This window comes from Lissotriton helveticus, chromosome 7, assembly GCF_964261635.1.
Source record: "Lissotriton helveticus chromosome 7, aLisHel1.1, whole genome shotgun sequence".
Taxonomy (NCBI): Eukaryota; Metazoa; Chordata; class Amphibia; order Caudata; family Salamandridae; genus Lissotriton; species Lissotriton helveticus.
This window is the reverse complement of record NC_136068.1, coordinates 1,586,444,817-1,586,462,748: the sequence shown is the minus strand read 5'-3', so window position 1 is coordinate 1,586,462,748 and position 17,932 is coordinate 1,586,444,817. Positions and strand designations below refer to the sequence as shown.

General features: G+C 45.6%; 1 protein-coding gene across 1 annotated transcript; it reads left to right on the top strand.

Annotated features, from left to right (window-relative positions):
- The first annotated feature begins 7,954 nt into the window (after positions 1-7,954).
- On the top strand, positions 7,955-17,606 carry LOC144770544 (ferritin heavy chain B-like). Its single transcript, XM_078655148.1, has 4 exons — positions 7,955-8,212; positions 14,433-14,579; positions 16,191-16,316; positions 17,264-17,606. The coding sequence occupies exons 1-4, from the start codon at positions 8,111-8,113 to the stop codon at positions 17,417-17,419; spliced, it is 531 nt and encodes a 176-aa protein (XP_078511274.1). The 5' UTR covers positions 7,955-8,110; the 3' UTR covers positions 17,420-17,606.
- The last annotated feature ends 326 nt before the right edge of the window (positions 17,607-17,932 follow it).

The window sequence follows — 17,932 nt, the reverse complement described above, 5'->3', positions numbered from 1 at the left end:
ACCCTTGTCCATGCGCTCACATTCATCAAGCGTAGCTTTGAAAGGTTAGGACGAGTTGAACTGTATACCAATCCTGAATCACTCACCAAACAGGATGTGGAGATAACAAGGGAGTCCTTTGGCAGTTTAAGGAAACTGGAGAGGGAAGAGCTGGAACTATGCAAACCAAGTGTCCGTAAATTTCTATTGCTAAAGACAACATCACTAGCTGAGCCTTACCTCCTGGGGTTATTAACTATTTATGAAAAGATTTTATTGACCAGGTTTCGCCTGGATCTCTTTCACATCCTGCTTGCCATACCGAGGGGGAGCAATAGAGGGCAGATGTTAGCACCCTGTGGCGGCGACAGAGAGTCTCCACAGGATCTGTTATACTTTGAACTATTTTCTAAATTTTATGAGGTTCCCGGAAGTTTTTTATTGTGCCGATTTTAAAGAGGATGAATTTTAAACATGCACGCCCAGCTCTCCTGTACTTTCAACTGTTGAACGAAAATTGTTTTTTTTCTTCTTGGCTACTTGAAATCTGCGGTGAAGTCTAGGGCTTGTCTTGATTAAACATTATTAAGGGTCATAGTTTAAGTCCACTTTTAAAATACATACAGCTATCAATTTTGTTGGGGGGTTTAACGCACGAATCATGATTGTTGGTAGGATAGGATAGGATATACATTTATAAAGCGCGCAAATGCAACAGCGTCTTGGCGCTAGTGTAAGTGGGAGGAATGTCACATGGTTTCCAGGCTATATTGGTGAGAACAGCCAGGTTTTTAGATACTTCCTAAAAGATAGATGGTTAGGCTGCAGTCGCATGGCAGTTGGCAGTTTGTTCCACAGCTTAGCTGTACGGTGGGAAAATGTTCTTCCACCCCATCTCACTCTCCTAATGTTGTCTACTTGCATGAGGCAGGCATTGCTAGTCCTTAATGTCCTGGCAGGGATATAAGGCCTAAATAGTCTCTGCATCTCCTTGGCCCCTCCCCATAATATACTTTATGAAAATACATAAAGCCTTGAATTCCGCCCTTTGCTGTAAGGGGAGCCAGTGGAGAGCTCTGGTTCCCTTAGAAATTGAACTGCCTTTGGGAATGTTTAACAACAGCCTAGCAGCAGCATTTTGCAAGGACTGTAATTTGTTGCTCTGGGCTTTATCAATTCCCAAAAGAAGCGCTTTACAGTAGTCCAACTTAGAAAGCAAAAGACCCACTATCACTGTCTTTTGCAGAGCCTGGCCAATGAAAGGGAAGATTTTTCTCAGCTTGTTTATAAGGAAGAAGCAGGAGGAGGTAAGGCTGTTTACATGAGCTGACTATCAAAAATCCCCCCCAGATTTCTGACTTTAGGCACCGGCTTAGGGCATTCCCCTGCACTTGTTGGCCACCGTGAGGAGTTCCACAGGGATTATCCATGCCCAAATTCCATGACTTCCGTCTTATCTGTATTGATTTTTAGGAAGCTATGGTTCATCCAGGTCAGAATCTCCAAAAGGCACCCATGGAACCTAGCAGCAGTGCCCTCAGGTTGTTTAGCCAGCGAGATGATTAACTGAGAATCATCTGCATAGGATACCATAGCGAAACCGTGCTTCCTGACAAGTCTAGGCAAGGGGGTGACATAGATATTAAAAAGCGTCGGTGAGAGTGCTGATCCTTGGGGAACGCCACAAGGGAGACCAAAGCCATCTGATTGCAATCCCTCCCAATGCAGTCTTTGTTCTCTTCCTTCAAGGAATGATGCAAGGAGAGCCAAGGCTGAACCCCCAATGCCAATGTCCTGTAGCCGTTGGACTAACACCGAATGATTAACGGTGTCGAAAGGTGCCGATAGATCTATAAAAAAGGGGAATCCCTTTGCCCCCTCTGTCAACAGTATTCCTGATCTCCTCAGTTGCTACTGTAAGGGCAGTTTCTGTAGAATGATGAGATCTGAAACCGTGTTGGGTCGGATCCAGCAGATTGTTAGCATCAAGGTACTCTGTTAGGGTCTTGTTCAATGCGTTCTCCAGAACTTTAGCTAGTATGGGAAGGTCCGCTATTGGGCGATAGTTTTTAAGTCCTGAAGGGTCCAAGGTGGATTTCTTCAGAATAGATCTAATTATCGCTTTCTTCCAAGCAGTGGGGTATTTCCCAGACTCTAGCACATGATTAATCAGAGGTGTTAATTGACCTCTGATTTTTCTAGCCGCTAAATGCATAATTGTTGGGGGACAGGGGTCAATGGGGGAACCTGATTTTATCGAAACTAGTATGTAAGAAATCTTCTCGTTTGTGGCTGCAGGGAAGCTAACTAGGCTGGAATGAACTGGTTCTACCTCAGTTTGCTATCTGTGTCTATACGACTCTTCAAGAGGTCATCATAGATAAGGTGGACTTTATTTTTAAAGTATGTGGCCAGGTTGTTACACATATCTTGGTTCAGCTGAAACTTATCAGCTTGCTGAAGTTTAGATAAAAGTGTAATTGTCTTCAACAATTCTTTGGCAGAATTACCAGCTTTCTCTATCTTATGTATGTAAAACAGCTTTTTTGTCCTGATGATTGCCTCCTTATACTGTATAAGGGCCAGTGTATATATCAATTTACTGTCCTTATTGTAGTTTTCCCTCCAGGGTCGTTCCGCTCTCCTGCAGCTGACTTTCAAGCCCTTCAGCTCTGGGGTGTACCATGGTGCCTAGGGCTTGAGCCTCCTGGCCATCACCAATTTTTTGGGGGCCACAACATCTGCTGCTGACAGAACCCACTGATTAAAGGCTGCTACTGCCCTGTCATTGGTCTCACCTCCCCAACTCGGTGGTTGACCCAGCGCAGATTTTAAATCATTTGTTTGGACCCTATTCCAGCATCTGATTTTTGATTTCACTGCAACATTCTGCGTCTGACGCCCAGGCAAAGAAGTATTAAACTTAAAATAGACTGCTTTGTGATCTGACCAAGGTCAATCACATTGATATCTACACTATTATAGAAAATGCCATCCAGTGTGTTGCCCGTCTGATGGGTGGGTTCCATAACCAGTTGGTCAAAACCGAAAACTTCCATATTATCTAGTAGTCTTCCAGTATCAGTATTATTGGCTAGTTCAAGAGGACAGTTGAAGTCACCGAGAATTATCATGGTTCAGAGTCAATGCAAGATTCCATATGTGTCATCAAAGCTTGTGAAAAAGCAGCTCTGGGCCCCATGGACGATAAATAGGAAGTCCCTGGAGCTTCCAAAGGTTGTGTACTTTTATAGAGAAATAAAGTGCCTCTGCTGGTAGGTCTGTCACAGCTTCAATATGCAATTTTAGATAATCACTATATATGCAATTGCTAGCCCCCCTCCTTTGTTGACCTCTCTGTCCTGGAACATCACAGCATATCCCTGTGGTAATGCCATGTTCCAGTCAGGGCCAGAAGCATGATCGGTCCAGGTCTCAGTTAAAAAGAGAATGTCAGGCGTGGTGTTTTGAATCAGATCTTCGATCTGATATTTATGTTTCCCTACTGATCGTACATTTATTAACACACACTTAATCTGCTGTGTTGTAACTTGCATATGTTTCCCGTGTGTGTCGAGGATTAAGGTATTAAATGGCATAGCTTTGCCATCACGTCTTTGAAGAGTGGCAGGCAGTCCTCCCGCCCAAAAATCCCCCTGTTTATGGGCTTGGTCAGATCTATTGGCTCTATCTGCTGATCCAGTGTTGAGGCCAAATGTGCATCTAATGCAAACTACCTGTATACTGCACTTTATCTCAGACTTTTTTTTGTTTGCTGGGAAATTTATTTTAACTGTGATGAATTGTGTCGATCTTATGGTAACTTTTATGTAGTGTTAACTTTTATGGTTTTAATTTTCTGAAACCAAATAAAGTTGAATTGAATTGAATTGACCCTAGATTCCTGTCAGGTAGTTATGGGGTACGTCTATCCTGGTGATATTTTGGGCCTAATCCTGACCTTGATTTAACGGTGAGGCAAAGGAGTTTGAACAGTGCTGTTTTCTTTATGGGGAGCCTCCGAAGTGCTCTAAGTGTGGGTCTGTGTCCTGAAGCTGTTCGAAGCAGGTTCATAATGCATTAAGCTTTTGTTAGCATGACTGTAACTTTGACTTGCCGGTTACACAACAAAGATTTCTACAACAAATGTATTAACCCAGTATCGGTGACTTAGGTAATACATGCATTGCTGGGGGGCAGGTAAATTTATCCTCTAAGTAATTTCATGATAATTCAAGTCTTTGACCAGTGATTACACATAGCCCTCCCAGCAAGCGCCTTAACTATGTGATCCATCTTATCAGTATTATACCTCGAGACTGCAGGCTCCGCATCAATGAATTGAGCCTCTATCGTATTTGGTATGTGGCCAAATAAGTAAGCTGGGACAGTTTTACTTTTTTATTAGCAATTTACTTAGGGAGGCAGATTTTGTTAAAATGATGCATAACTACTACTAGTATGTCATTCATTCTTCTGCTCTTGCTCATGGCGCCGCCCTTCACCACGACTGCAGCCACAATGATTCTGACCTTCATAACACTGCGCCTTATCTTTTGATTTGATTTGATGTATCTATTTCTAAAGCGCACGAATGCCCGGAGGCGTCTTGGCGCTATGACATGTCCGTAATCCTGAACTGGTCTTAGGTTTATGCAGTGAACAACCATGTTTTAATTTGCTTTCTAAACAAGTCCAAAGAAGGGCTGTTTTTTTATATCTAATGGTAGTTGATTCCATGTCCTTGCTGCATGGACAAAGAAACTTCTTCCCCCCAGTTCGCACGTTTGAACTTGGGTATTGCTATCAGTTTTTGTTGGCCAGATCTAAGTAGTCTGTATGGTTCGTATTTCCTCAACTGCGTCTTTATGAAAAAAGGTCCTTTGCCCTGCAGGGCCTTATAGGTCAGACATAGTGATTTAAATTTGACTCTTTTGGCGACTGGGAGCCAATGAAGTGATGCTAATTTATGACTGACGGACTGAAACTTTGGTATGTCCAGGATCAGTCTTGCTGCTGCATTTTGAAGGCGCTGCATCTTATCTATGATTTTTATTCTGGCTCCTGCATACAGTGCATTTCCGTAGTCCAGGCGGGATAATGCTAGAGCTGTCACTACCGTTTTACGTGCATCTTGGGGCAAATATGGTAGTATTTTTTTTATCATTTTTAGTATTAGCCAAAAAGACGATGCCAGTTTGTTTACTTGGGCTTCGTATGCTAGCTTGGTGTCTATCATGAATCCTAAATCTTTGACCTTCTCCGAGGGGTCTGGGCATGTTCCCAGCTTGTCAGGCCACCAGTCTGGGGACCAGAAGTATCAAGAAGTATCTGAGTTCCCTGAGTAGATTACTTTAATTTCCAGTACTGTGAATCACAACACTAAAAAGCTTTAACCGTACTTTAGCTAAAACTGTTGGCTTTGTCAGAGCATGTTTTCTTTAGTGCTAGTTCTTCGTTATAGAGGTCTGTAATGCTTTTGTAGTGATGATAATTCACACAAAAAACAAACTACCCTAATCTAAAAGTATCTTAAACTCAACAGTGGCACTTATAGATATCATTCAAATGTAAATAAGGAATGAAAGTGCTGAATTAACACACCACACTAATTTTTTACACATTTTTATTGTAACTACTCATGAAGATTACTGTCACATCTTGTAGTTTCAAATCAAACCATGTGAACAGGTCTCTGAGTCTTTAGAACAAACAAACGTAGACAAAATATAGCCCCGATGGGACCAATGGACTATATTTGAAATTCAACCTTGTTCGTTAAAAGAAACTCACACGTTTCATTTCCTTTGTGTATTGGGTTATTTTGTGGTTCTTTGTTCACTGACATCACTGTGCACACAGTTTGATTTGAAACTATGTGATATTAAATGATTTGTGACATTCATCTACATGAATGATAACAATTAGTAGAAAATTAGTATAGTGATCTACAAATTGACTATTGGAGAATCACATCAGATGCCGTGTGTTACTTTAGCACTTTCATTCCTTATTTACATTTGAATGATACCTATATGTGCCACTGTTGAGTTTAAACCTTCATTCCCAGGTCTTATGGGTTTATGGGCAGCTCTTGTAGCAACATTCCTAATCTAAAAGTAGGTCAGCTTCAAAAAGATTTAATATGTGAATAGTGGTAATAAAATGTTTGGGGGCCATTAACTAAAGTTTGCGTGGCTACTTGCACAATGCAATGTAGCACTACGCTTGCAGGCTTTTATAAGGTATGATAAATCGGGCCCTATGTTTCGTGTTGTCTTGCGCAATGCAACCGCAGAATCTTAGTAAATAGAACCCTTGGCATTAACATTGTGCAGATATTGCTCTCTTTCGTGGACCTTTCAATTATAGGTAGTTCTATTACCATGCTCAAAAGTTTTCATTTTATAACAGTAGGAAGGATGAAAAGCAGAGTCGTCCCTTGAGTTTAGGATGATGAAGATATATATACCGATATTTCTCCTGCGCTACTGTGCCAGTGTTAAAGTGTAAAGGGAAAGGACACAATCCAAAAAATAGCAAAATTCATAATCTAAAAGTAGGTCACCTGCAAAAAGATTTAATATGGTAATAGTAGTAATAAAATGTTTAGAGGCTGTGGCTACTTGCAGAATGTCGGTTTTTATAAGGTATGATAAATCGGGCCCTATGTTTTGTGTTGTCTTGCGCCACGCAAGTGCAGAATCTTAGTAAATCGAACCCTTGGCATTAACATTGTGCAGATATTTCTCTCTTTCGTGGACCTTTCAATGATAGGTAGTTCTATTAGCATGTTCAAGAGTTTTCATTTTGTAACAGTAGGAAGGATGAAAAGCGGAGTCATCCCTTGAATTTAGGATGATGAAGTTGTATATTCCGATATTTCTCCTGCTTTATTGTGGCAGTGTTATAGTGTAAAGGGAAAGGGCACAATCCTACATATCTTTAGCTGCTGGGGTGGCCGGAAGTGGAGTCTGTTGTAAGGAGCGTTCAGCATATTAAGTTCCTTGTTACAACACTTGAGATGCTTTCAGAATGTTATCATTTGAACCAGGACAACTGGATGGGAGGCCTCGACGAAAGGGGCCTCTCTGGGAAGTACATCAAGTAAACTCCATAAATATATCTCATGTTTCGTCATTACTTTGAGGAGAGGAAACCGCAACAAAGTCCAGATCAAGTGGTAGGAAGTGTGTGTGATGTGTATTTAGCCCACACTTTAATGGCACTGGTCCTCACAGTGTTGGTAAACCCTGACAAAACCAAACACAGGGACCGGTCTCCATAGCATGCTTAGGTACTTTTGACCGACTGCATAAAAAATACATAAAAGAGCAAATATATTTGCTTTGGTGTGCCGCATAATGAGATGGAGAGGGGACGTCCCATCGCCCCAACCCCACCTAGCATTGGTCTTGTGCTACGAACAGATGGGGTGGCTCATTTGGGGTAATTCACCTCCAGCTGGCTAAGCTGGGAAGTAGCAACCCTTATGATACCGCACCCAAATCCTCTCAGATTTCGTTTGCACCTGCAGAGATCTGTTTCCACTCTACACTCACAAGTCTGCTGGGACCGATCTGAACGTTCATCCGACAGAAGAACCACCATGTAAGTTCTTCTTCACCATTAGACATGCAATAGGACTGGACTGTCACAGTGATGGTGACAATTTTCATCGCGTGTTTTTGAAAACAGCTGAGTTACGCTGGCTCCAGTTCTGCTGCCCTTGCTCCTGCACTGGCAAGATTGAGCCAGATTACTGAAGAGAAACACGAGTCAAGCCACTCCCGAGATATGAGCCGGGATGAGAAGGGAGCCTCAGGTGTTCGGGTTTCCAAAACATTAGGATGATGTGCAAGAAAAGTGCTGAGTCACCATGAGAGGCATGACGCGCAGATGGACGAGCGCCTCTTCTTATTGGTGGGTAGCGCTGTCAGTCCCCTTCTCCCACCGCCCCTCCGGATATAAATACAGGCTCCGGGGGTTCTCTCTCCAGACCCAGCTCTGAGTTGTGTTCTTGCTTCAACAGTGTTTGAACGGAACGTGGCTCCGAGTCCAGCGCTCGCCTGAAAACTTCATCCATCTTTTACCTACAACTACCGCCGACAACCCCACCATCAGCAACGCCATGGAGTCCCAGGTGCGCCAGAACTACAACCGCGAGTGCGAGGCGGCCATCAACCGCATGATCAACACCGAGCTGTACGCCTCCTACGTCTACCTGTCCATGGTGAGTACAGGCGCCGTCTGTCCGTCTCGGCTCCCCATAGAGTAGAAACTGTCTGTCCCTACTATTCATTATGGCTGCAAGCTCTGTCCTTCCTCTCCGTAGTGAGTGCAAGTTCTGTCATTCCTGCACTCTCAACACCTAGCTATACGCCTTCTATATCTACCTGTCCATGGCTGGACAAGTCCCCAGAAGTGGGGAGGACTAACAAGGTTAGGCAGTATGCAAGTGAAATCATGACGCGTGCCATCACAGCTTATGATGTGACATTGCAAGTGACATCACAGGAAGTAACCTCACTGGAAGTAACATCACAAGAAGTGACATCAGATATTAAGAGCCCACACATATGTTTAACAGGTATATCATGAGTACATTTAAGCATATTATAAAACCTAACAAATTGGTCGTCTCACTCTCACATCTGGACAATCACCCAGACAATCTGCCGAACTGCCTCCAGCAAATTCACCACTGGATGTGCGAGTCATCGCTCAAGCTAACGGATCAAAGACAGAAGTCATGCTTTTGGGCAAGCAATGGACCACCATCCCCTCATCGGTCTGGCCAGACGTCTTCGGGGAAGTACCCACCCCGAAACAAGTAATTAAGACCTTAGGAGTCTGGCTGGAACCCGAGCTGTCTCTGAAAACCCAAGCAGCCAAAACAGCAGGCACCTGTTTTGGTCTCATGCGCTCCATCCGCAGGATCCTCCCACTACTTCCGCCCCTATCTAGGAAACTCTTGGTCCAAGTCTGATCCTTGCGCGGCTAGACTACAGTAACACGGTCTATCTGGGAGCTCCTGAAGCCACTATGGCTAAACTTCAGCGTACGCAAAACGCAGCTGCCCGGCTCCTTATGAATCTCCCTTCCAGAGTCTCAGCCAGACCAGCGATCAAGGCCCTCCACTGGCTTCCAATACGACAAAGGGTAGAATTCAAGGCCCTGTGCACCGCACACAAACTTCTCAACGGTCTCGGCCCTGCTATCCTGAGAGACCTGGTCACCCCCTACAAGGCCCCCAGGTCCCTACGCTCGGACAATGTGCGTCTGGCCAACGTCCCCAGATACAGGAAGGCACGCACCGGCGGTCGACGCTTTTCTGTAAAAGCATCCTCAGGATGGAACTCACTTCCTCGCCCCCTGAGGCTGGAACCCAGCCATCTCCTTTTCCGGAAAAAATTGAAAACGCTGCTGTTCCCAAAATAAAGTCCCCTCTCCCCTCTGGTCTCCACAAATGCTACAGCGCGGGGATGCCTCCGGGTCACCAGGCGCTCTATAAATCGCTAAATAAATAATAAATAAATAAATGAGATATGGAGTTGGGGTTGTATCAAAAAAAGGTGGAGCAATCCAGACACAAAATATGGGCCTCAACCAATACATTAATTTTTTTAAGTCCTGCCACAAAGAAATTGTTAACAAGGAGAAGCATGGTAGTAGATTTGTTATGCTTAATTGGTTACAAAGTCTACATTTTAAAATATTTGATTGGGATAAGGCAGCTCCTGCGAAGGTGCCCAGAAAAATCTCAGGAATTAGTAATAATGGTGAGATAACTCTGGTGGTTAATGCACTTGCTGGAAAAATCTGTGTTTTGTAAAGTCCCACATTTGAATCAAAGTAGTAGAGAAGGTAAATGTGTCTCCTCCAAAGAACATCAACTTACACCCAGATGACAGATTTTCATGTTATGTAGATAGTAAAGTGGGTTACTGCTTTTAACACTAAGATCCTTTTGTTACCTGCAGTTCATACATTGTAATCGTTCTAAAAGACCACAGTGAGGTATGAGGGAAATGTGACTCCTACACCTTGTAACCCTCCCTGTCTCATGTAACTCATTGTGTACATTGATTTACACATGCACATGATTTATTGTCAATGTATAATGTGTATGTTACGTAAAGAGCTTTGACACCCTGCATTGAGTTGCATAGCGCTATAAAAGAAGTACAATAGTGCTATTGAAATTGTTATTTGTGTTAATACTGGGACAGACCAACACACCTGGCATTCTTACAGTGCATGCATCTATTATATACAGTGGCTGAACAAAGGCAAAAGCTGCCTCTCTTAACCCGTTGACCACGGCTGGAATTCCGCCGCGGTATGGGTGATTTATGACTGGACATGGTCAGGACGGCCCCCGGCCGTCCTCCGCACACGCCCACCGTGACGTTGGACGGCCGGGGGCAGTCTGACGCACGGAAAGGGTTAAGGACTCGTGAAGAGATAACAAGCTGTGTGCCTCTGTGGCATTTACATTTAAGTGTGAGGTTCCAGGCCGCCTCCAGTCAGGATATTCAAACAAAAGGAGGCCTGATGGCCCTCAACTTCAGCCCAGCTGGAGGTGAAAAAAAAAGCTCCCTCGCTGCCTGCACATTGCTGCTGGGAATGAAAAGCAGACAACGTCCAGGCGCTGCTGAACACTTCCTGGTGTCTGAAAATTACGCCTGTGGGGCCCAACTTCTTGGCAGGGGGGATGGCATCCACCCTATGAAAAGAGTGGGTGGACGCCGTGTACCTGCGTGTACCCACGACTTGTGCCCTGTCCGTGGTGAGTACAGGCGCTGTCTATCCTTCTTTATAGTGAGTGGAAGCTGTTAGGCAGTGCATGTGTAGCCCTACGCCTGTCGCTTGTGCAGCCGGTAGGTGCTGTCACCTGTCTCAGATTGCCAGAATGGCACCCACCTTCAGCGGGTATCTCTACACTGGGGGCAGGGCTTTAAGTGGGCTGGGTCTCACGGGTGCTGAGCACCGGCAGTTTTTTTAAGGGGTCCTCAAAACGGGTCTTTATCGGGCTCTGTTTTGTGCACTGGCTGGCACAGGGGGTCTGTTTTTTTTCCGGACTTTATTGACCGCAGGCACATAATGTGCATGTGCTGACACCGCTCACTTCTCACTAGAGGAGAAGTTACAAAATGACGTCTTGCCGGGTGAGCGTTGTAGAAAAAGGGAAATCTTCTGAAGATAGTCCTTATCTCTCTGAATTTCCCTTCTCTTTTTGAAATTCAGGCGCAGAAACATTGTTGTGGTGTCACCAAGTGGAAGCTTTTTCAATACTATTATATACAAGTCATAGTTGCTGCTTATGTATCTTATGCAACCAACAACCATTGACAAAGACAATAGTCCTGACTCGTTGTAGGTATGATGTTACTTGTAGTATCATATATGTGGATGAAATGACAGAAACAGCAAAATACAAGTCCGGCTGCACACTATGCTAAGCACAGATTTTTAGCTTATGTGTTTTAAGCCACGCCCTTAATTACATTGACCACACCCCTTTGAGAGACACCCCAGTTTTTTCATCCCACTTAAAGCCCTGACTGGGGTCCATGTAGCTTTGGGGGGTTAGGTGATTTGACCACCCACAGCTCCTGTGTAAATGACATTGGTGGGATGTGTGCACTGAAGCCGCCTTCAACATGGTCTGCCACCGCACACTACGAACACGCCTCTACAACGCCGGAATCCAGGAGAAGGCCCTAGACTGGACATCCTCCTTCCTATCCAGCAGAACACAGAGTGTCCGCCTCCCCCCCTTCCGCTCCGGAGCCACCGGGATCATCTGAGGCATACCCCAAGGCTCATCCCTCAGCCCAACGCTGTTCAACGTCTACATGGCACAGCTCGCCCACGTCGCATGACGGCACGACCTCAACAGCATCTCCTACACCAACGACACCCAGCTGATCCTCTCCCTCACAAAGGACCCCCACACCACCAAAACTATCCTCCACGAAGGAATGAAGACCGTCACCGACTGGATGAGGAACAGCCGAATGAAGCTGAACTCTGACAAGATGGAGGTCTTCATCCTCGGATCCACCCCCTCAGCCTGGGATGATTCCTGATGGCTGACTGCACTAGGAACACCCCCAACACCCACGACCACGCACGCAACCTAGGGGTCATCCTCGACTCTACCCTCTCCATGACAAAGCAGGTCAACGCCATCTCCTACTCCTGCTTCAACACTGTAATATCCTGCTATTCTCAATGTGAGGACTTTCCTCCACCATTGGAATGTTCATTGAAGCAGCTGTCAGAATGTTGGTTTTCTGCCTAGATAGTGACAGTTGGATGGGCTGAGCTACTACATGGATGCTCCTGGTGGGGTCTCCCTATGATCTCCAACTGGGTTTATTATGGACTTTACTCAACTACTCAATAAATTCACTTGAGAACTACCTACTAGTGTGGACAACATTACTACAAACACCCTTCGCATGCTCCGCAGGATCTTCAAGTGGATCCCCACTGAAACAAGAAGGACGGTCACCCAGGCCCTCGTCAGCAGCAGACTGGACTAAGGGAACGCCCTCTAAGCAGAGGCCCGGCCAAACTCCTAAGATGGCTCCAACCCATCCAGCATGCCTCCGCACGCCTGATCCTCGACATCCCTCGCCGCAGCCCGATCACACCCCACCTCAGAGACCGGCACTGGCTCCCTGTCAACAAGAGGATAACCTTCAAACTCCTCACCCAAGCACACAAGGCACTCCACAACACCAGACTAGCATACTTCAACAGCTGACTCAGCCTCTACACCCCCACCCGCAAGCTCCGCTCCGTAGACCGGGCCCTCGCCACGTCCCCCGCATCCAAAGAGTGACCGCCGGCGGCAAATCATTCTCCCACCTCGCCGCCAAGACATGGAACACCCTCCCCATCCACCTACGGCAGACCGAAGACCGTAAGAAGACTTCTCAAGACCTGGCTTTTCGAACAGTAGCAGCTTCCCCCCCATGCGCCTTGAGACCCTCACGGTTATGTAGTGTGCTTTACAAATGCTTGATTAATTGATTGACTTGTTGACACAGGCAGGAGTGCACTGGTTGTGTTTCGTGCTGCTGTTGGCTGACTTTGGAAAGAGTGCCTAGATTAGATCAGCATCTTGCGCATGAACCTTGCAAACTTAATTGCTTTGGCTGTGTAGGGGGGAAGTGGGGTTTGCAACGATGATGAATGGATAAAAACTTGAGAGATGTGGTAGTAGTCAAAACTCCCCTGGGGGTCAAGCTCGAGACAATCTAGGCCCAGTGGAATAATTACTGCAGCCCTGGGCAGGAGCAGTTACTTCATTATTGCAGTTCAAATCTATAGTTCTAGTTTTACTTTTCTCTCTCCTCATCCCACCGCACCCCCACTGCCTTAATTACGTTTCTGCAAGTCCACGCCAGCCCTGTACTTCGTGCTTCGTCCATGGAGAGAGGAGGATGTAGCCTTGGAGGGCGCTAGGTCCTTGCCTCTGTGTCTGCTGCGCCACAGTCGGAGAGGAAAGGCCTCTGATGTGCTTATACTGCTTCCAGGGTGTGCAGGAAGCAGATCTGTCGTCCTGCCCCGCCTCCATGATGGATTGGGACCAGCACTCCCATCAGTGTCTGCTTGTACCGCCCTCCCTGTGATAGCGTCAGAAACAAGTGGTATGATTACACCTTCAGAATATATTAACATTTTTGAAAAACTAAAATCCATGCTTAAAACTGTGGGGGTAAATGAGTTGCCTGAAATATATGGTGAGGTGCCAAACAGAATTCTTTTAAGCCCTCTCCAAAGTCTGAAAAGTAATACAGTAGTAGATCAGAGGGCAGATTAGGGTTGGAATGCAAAGCCATTCATTTAGGACATCTTTAGGTGCAGTATCCAATTTAGAGACTTAGATTATGAGCATAGCAAGTGCTAAAGAAACTGCCCTTGTATGGACTTTCCGTGAAACTTAAAAAGGGTAGCCACAGTGAATGCACTGAAGATCCCCATAGGACTCCACCTCACACTCCTTGTTTTCATTTGGTCTAATAGTTTCTGAACCAAGCCCCAGAATTCACTAATAGGGTAGATAAAAGCCTAGGTGTGGAAGAAATTTACATGGAGTTCAATAGTAAACTTGCACCATGCAATCACTCAGTAAATAAACGTAGACACATGTAAAGAAGAGGACGCAAACCTACCAAAGTCTTCCAGGAAAGTGTCCTAGGAACACCCAGCTGTTAAGAACTGCTGTTTACTGGGCACCCCAGTTGGATCCCCACCAGTAATAGGAAGAGTGATAAGAGTTTATTGTAGTTAAACAAAAATTGGAGATATTGACCCTGAGGAGTGAAACGTGTTCCTGGATTAAGGACACTGCCTTGAGACTGCCACCCTATGACCATTCACTCAATCAATGCTGTGATTGGCTACTGATATTCTCTCTGATTTTCTGTCTCCAGTCCTATTTCTTTGACCGTGACGATGTGGCCCTGAGCCATGTGGCCAAGTACTTCAAGGAGCAGAGCCACGAGGAGCGCGAGCACGCCGAGAAGTTCATGAAGTACCAGAACAAGCGAGGGGGGCGTGTGGTTCTGCAGGATATCAAGGTGAGTGTATAGGAGGACTGCATTGGTATACAAAATTAATTGTTCATTCTCTCAAATTACATCCAAGTGTAAAGCTAGTTCTGTGCCTCCGCAATACACCTATCGACATCTGGTATGGATCCAAAATACTGAGTGGCCACAATATTGTGACCAAAATATTGATAGTTAAGTATGTATAGATTTTCTATAGCTAGCTCTATATAAGTGTTTATTGACTATAGAAATAGCTCCAATGTACCTGGATGTGGAGTTAAGAATAGTAAATCTATAGTTACCTATTAGCAGTTACCAACTTAATATTTTTGTTTTTGATGTTTTGGTCATGATATTGTGGCCACTGATATTCGATACTCTATGGTTTTGACTACAACTCCAACAGCAAAAACAACAGGTGATGGACAGAATGCAGAACAATGTCATACATTCACCCCAGTACAGAGATCTGGGCCTAAATCCATCGTTTTTTTGCTCACCATGCCATTCCAGTTTGAACCCAGCTATATGCAAATCAGCCTTGACCCTGTGCCCCATGGGAACAGTCCAGCCCGAACTGCCAAGCCAGGTCCTCCCTGGACTGGAAACAAGCATCCAAGGACCGGTTTCGGGCTTTCAGCCCTCATCAGCCTGGATAGCTTGATTCCAGTGGCATGGAGAGCACGGGACTCACGTCTGAGCATACCAGTCCCACTCGGGGTGACAAAAGCAAAAACAACAGGTGATGGACAGAATGCAGAACAATGTCATACATTCACCCCAGTACAGAGATCTGGGCCTAAATCCATCGTTTTTTGCTCATCATGCCTTTCCAGTTTGAACCCAGCTATATGCAAATCAGCCTTGACCCTGTGCCCCATGGGAACAGTCCAGCCCGAACTGCCAAGCCAGGTCCTCCCTGGACTGGAAACAAGCATCCAAGGACCGGCATATAGCCATGTCTGAACTGGGGTGGTATAGTGGGCTAAAGAACGGTGATGGATCAAACCCAGATCTTTTGACTGTTTGATTGGTTCAGATGCTCCGTCCATCACCACCCCCTTTTGTACCGCTTTGACTACAACTCCGCCATTCCTTTCCTTAAACCTAACCATTAATCGAATTCTAACTTTACCCTGATGCTAACCCTCGACCTAGTGCAACTCGTGCTGTACCTTAACAGAAACCTTTGTGCTGAACCTAAATCTAACTTCATGTTAATCCTAAACCTATAGCTGATCATAACCGATATCCCAACTGTAATCTTCACTCTTAACCTTGACAACAACAAAAATAGTCAATTTGCTTAAAAATGAAATAGACTTCCGTCTATTGAATCTTCAATGTGGTGCATTCTTTGTATTGCTTTCTTTTATTGTCCTAATATAATCCCAATTGCACTTTGTACCTGCATAGAAGGAATCTACCTGAACCAAGAGATCCAGAGCGATCTGCCTGGTCACAGGAATGTCTTCTGTATGTGCTTTTTTGGGATCTTCCATCACCTCTTGTGCTAATCCTGTTTCCCTAACTGGTCCTCAGCTGAATACCTCCTCACCTCCTCACCACTTCCTATGTGTGCTCAGTCACAGCTTGTGGGCAACCAAGCTAAACTAACTCATTCTACAACTTTTACAGAAACCGGACCGTGACGAGTGGGTCAACACCCTGGAAGCCATGCAGGCGGCCCTGCAGCTGGAGAAGGCCGTCAACCAGGCCCTGCTGGACCTGCACAAGGTGGCCACCGATAAAGTCGACCCCCACGTAAGTATCCATGCGCTCGCTTTTCATTAGGACTATGGTCTTGGTTAGTGTATGAGTGAGGCAATGCTCTTCTCACCCCTCCCCCCATCCGCCCCCACCCCCACTGAGCACTGCATTGTCGTGGGGAGACCTGAAGACCCTTCAAAGGACTTCCCAGGGCCAGCTTCCTTCCACCCTCCTCTTCTGACCCGGTCACCCGCTAGACCCGGAAAGTAGGCACCATCTCCCTGTAGCTTGGTCTAGGAAGCATTTACTGCTTATTGCTGTCAGGTTCTTTCTCCCAGTAAGACACCTCACAAAAGGCTTTATATGGTATATGCCATTGCACCAATGCCAGGGCTGCTGCACCAGTAAGGGAGCCACTTAATAATTCACTCAAAGGCCAGAAAAATGTATTTTTTTCCTTTGTGTGGAGGAATGCTGCAGTACTAAATCCCAAGACTGTTGTTGGTGATAGCAGCAAGGAGATGAACAATGTCCAGTCACCTCACTCAATCTGTCGCAACCTGAACATGTTTTATGTAATACACGCCATGAGGCCAATTGGAGACCAGTCTTTTGTTGCCAGCACACTAATAAGCTCCATCTTTTTCAATGCCAGCCAATCCAAGCGACTCTATGCGATGTAAGCTTTAGCATTTTCGCTTAAAAACTAAACTTCATAGGCTTACACGCTCCCTCCCTCCCCCACCCCACCAAAGTCATTGCAGTGGTCGGTTATCCACAGTACTGGTTGGCTGCCCTGTGTAAAGAAGCTTGTAGGCTATTTACTTATTTATAAGCTCACTGACTCGTCCCCTACCCTTAAGCAATTTTTTCCTACATTGGATTTTCAACACCAGTCCTACTCTTTTCCCTTCGGATCACTCTGCCATACTTTCAGCCATGTGTTTTCAACCTCTTTCTGTTTCTTTAGTCTCATACCCTGGTTTTGTCTCTTTTCACAGCTCTGTGACTTCCTGGAGTCTGAGTACCTGGAGGAACAGGTGAAGGCCATCAAAGAACTTGGAGATTACATCACCAACCTGAAGCGCCTGGGCGTGCCGCAGAACGGCATGGGCGAGTACCTGTTCGACAATCACACCCTGGGGGAGAGCAGCTAAGCCCCCCAAGAGCGAACACCAGCCTGCTGCACCCACTCCCCCCGAACCTGCATTCTTCCATTATTTACACGACTGTGACATCATCTGAAGGCATGTGTGGGACAGGGTTCTTCTATATGTATCCAGGCTACCTGCAGCAGCTGTGCTTGTCAACATGTTTCAAGAAATAAAGGTTTTCAGCATCTTACTCGTTGTGATGGCTTCATACATGGATGAGGGAGAGCAACACGTTATAACTTGTTATTTGTAAGGGACATGAGTGTTCAAGGCATGGGTAGATGCTGCGAGTCTAGTGCCTTCACACAGAACTTGTGAGGTCCTTGTACAGGATGCAGAGGGCGTGTAAGTGTCTCAGGCCTTTGGACAGACGAGAATTAATGGTGTCAGATCTGAAAATAGGAGCCAGGCATCGATATAGAGGCATGTAAAGGTAGAGGGCATAAGTTCCACACATAGTCACAGAGGGTGCGAGAGTCCCATGCCTGGATAAAAAAGGAGTCGCAAGCTTCGGTA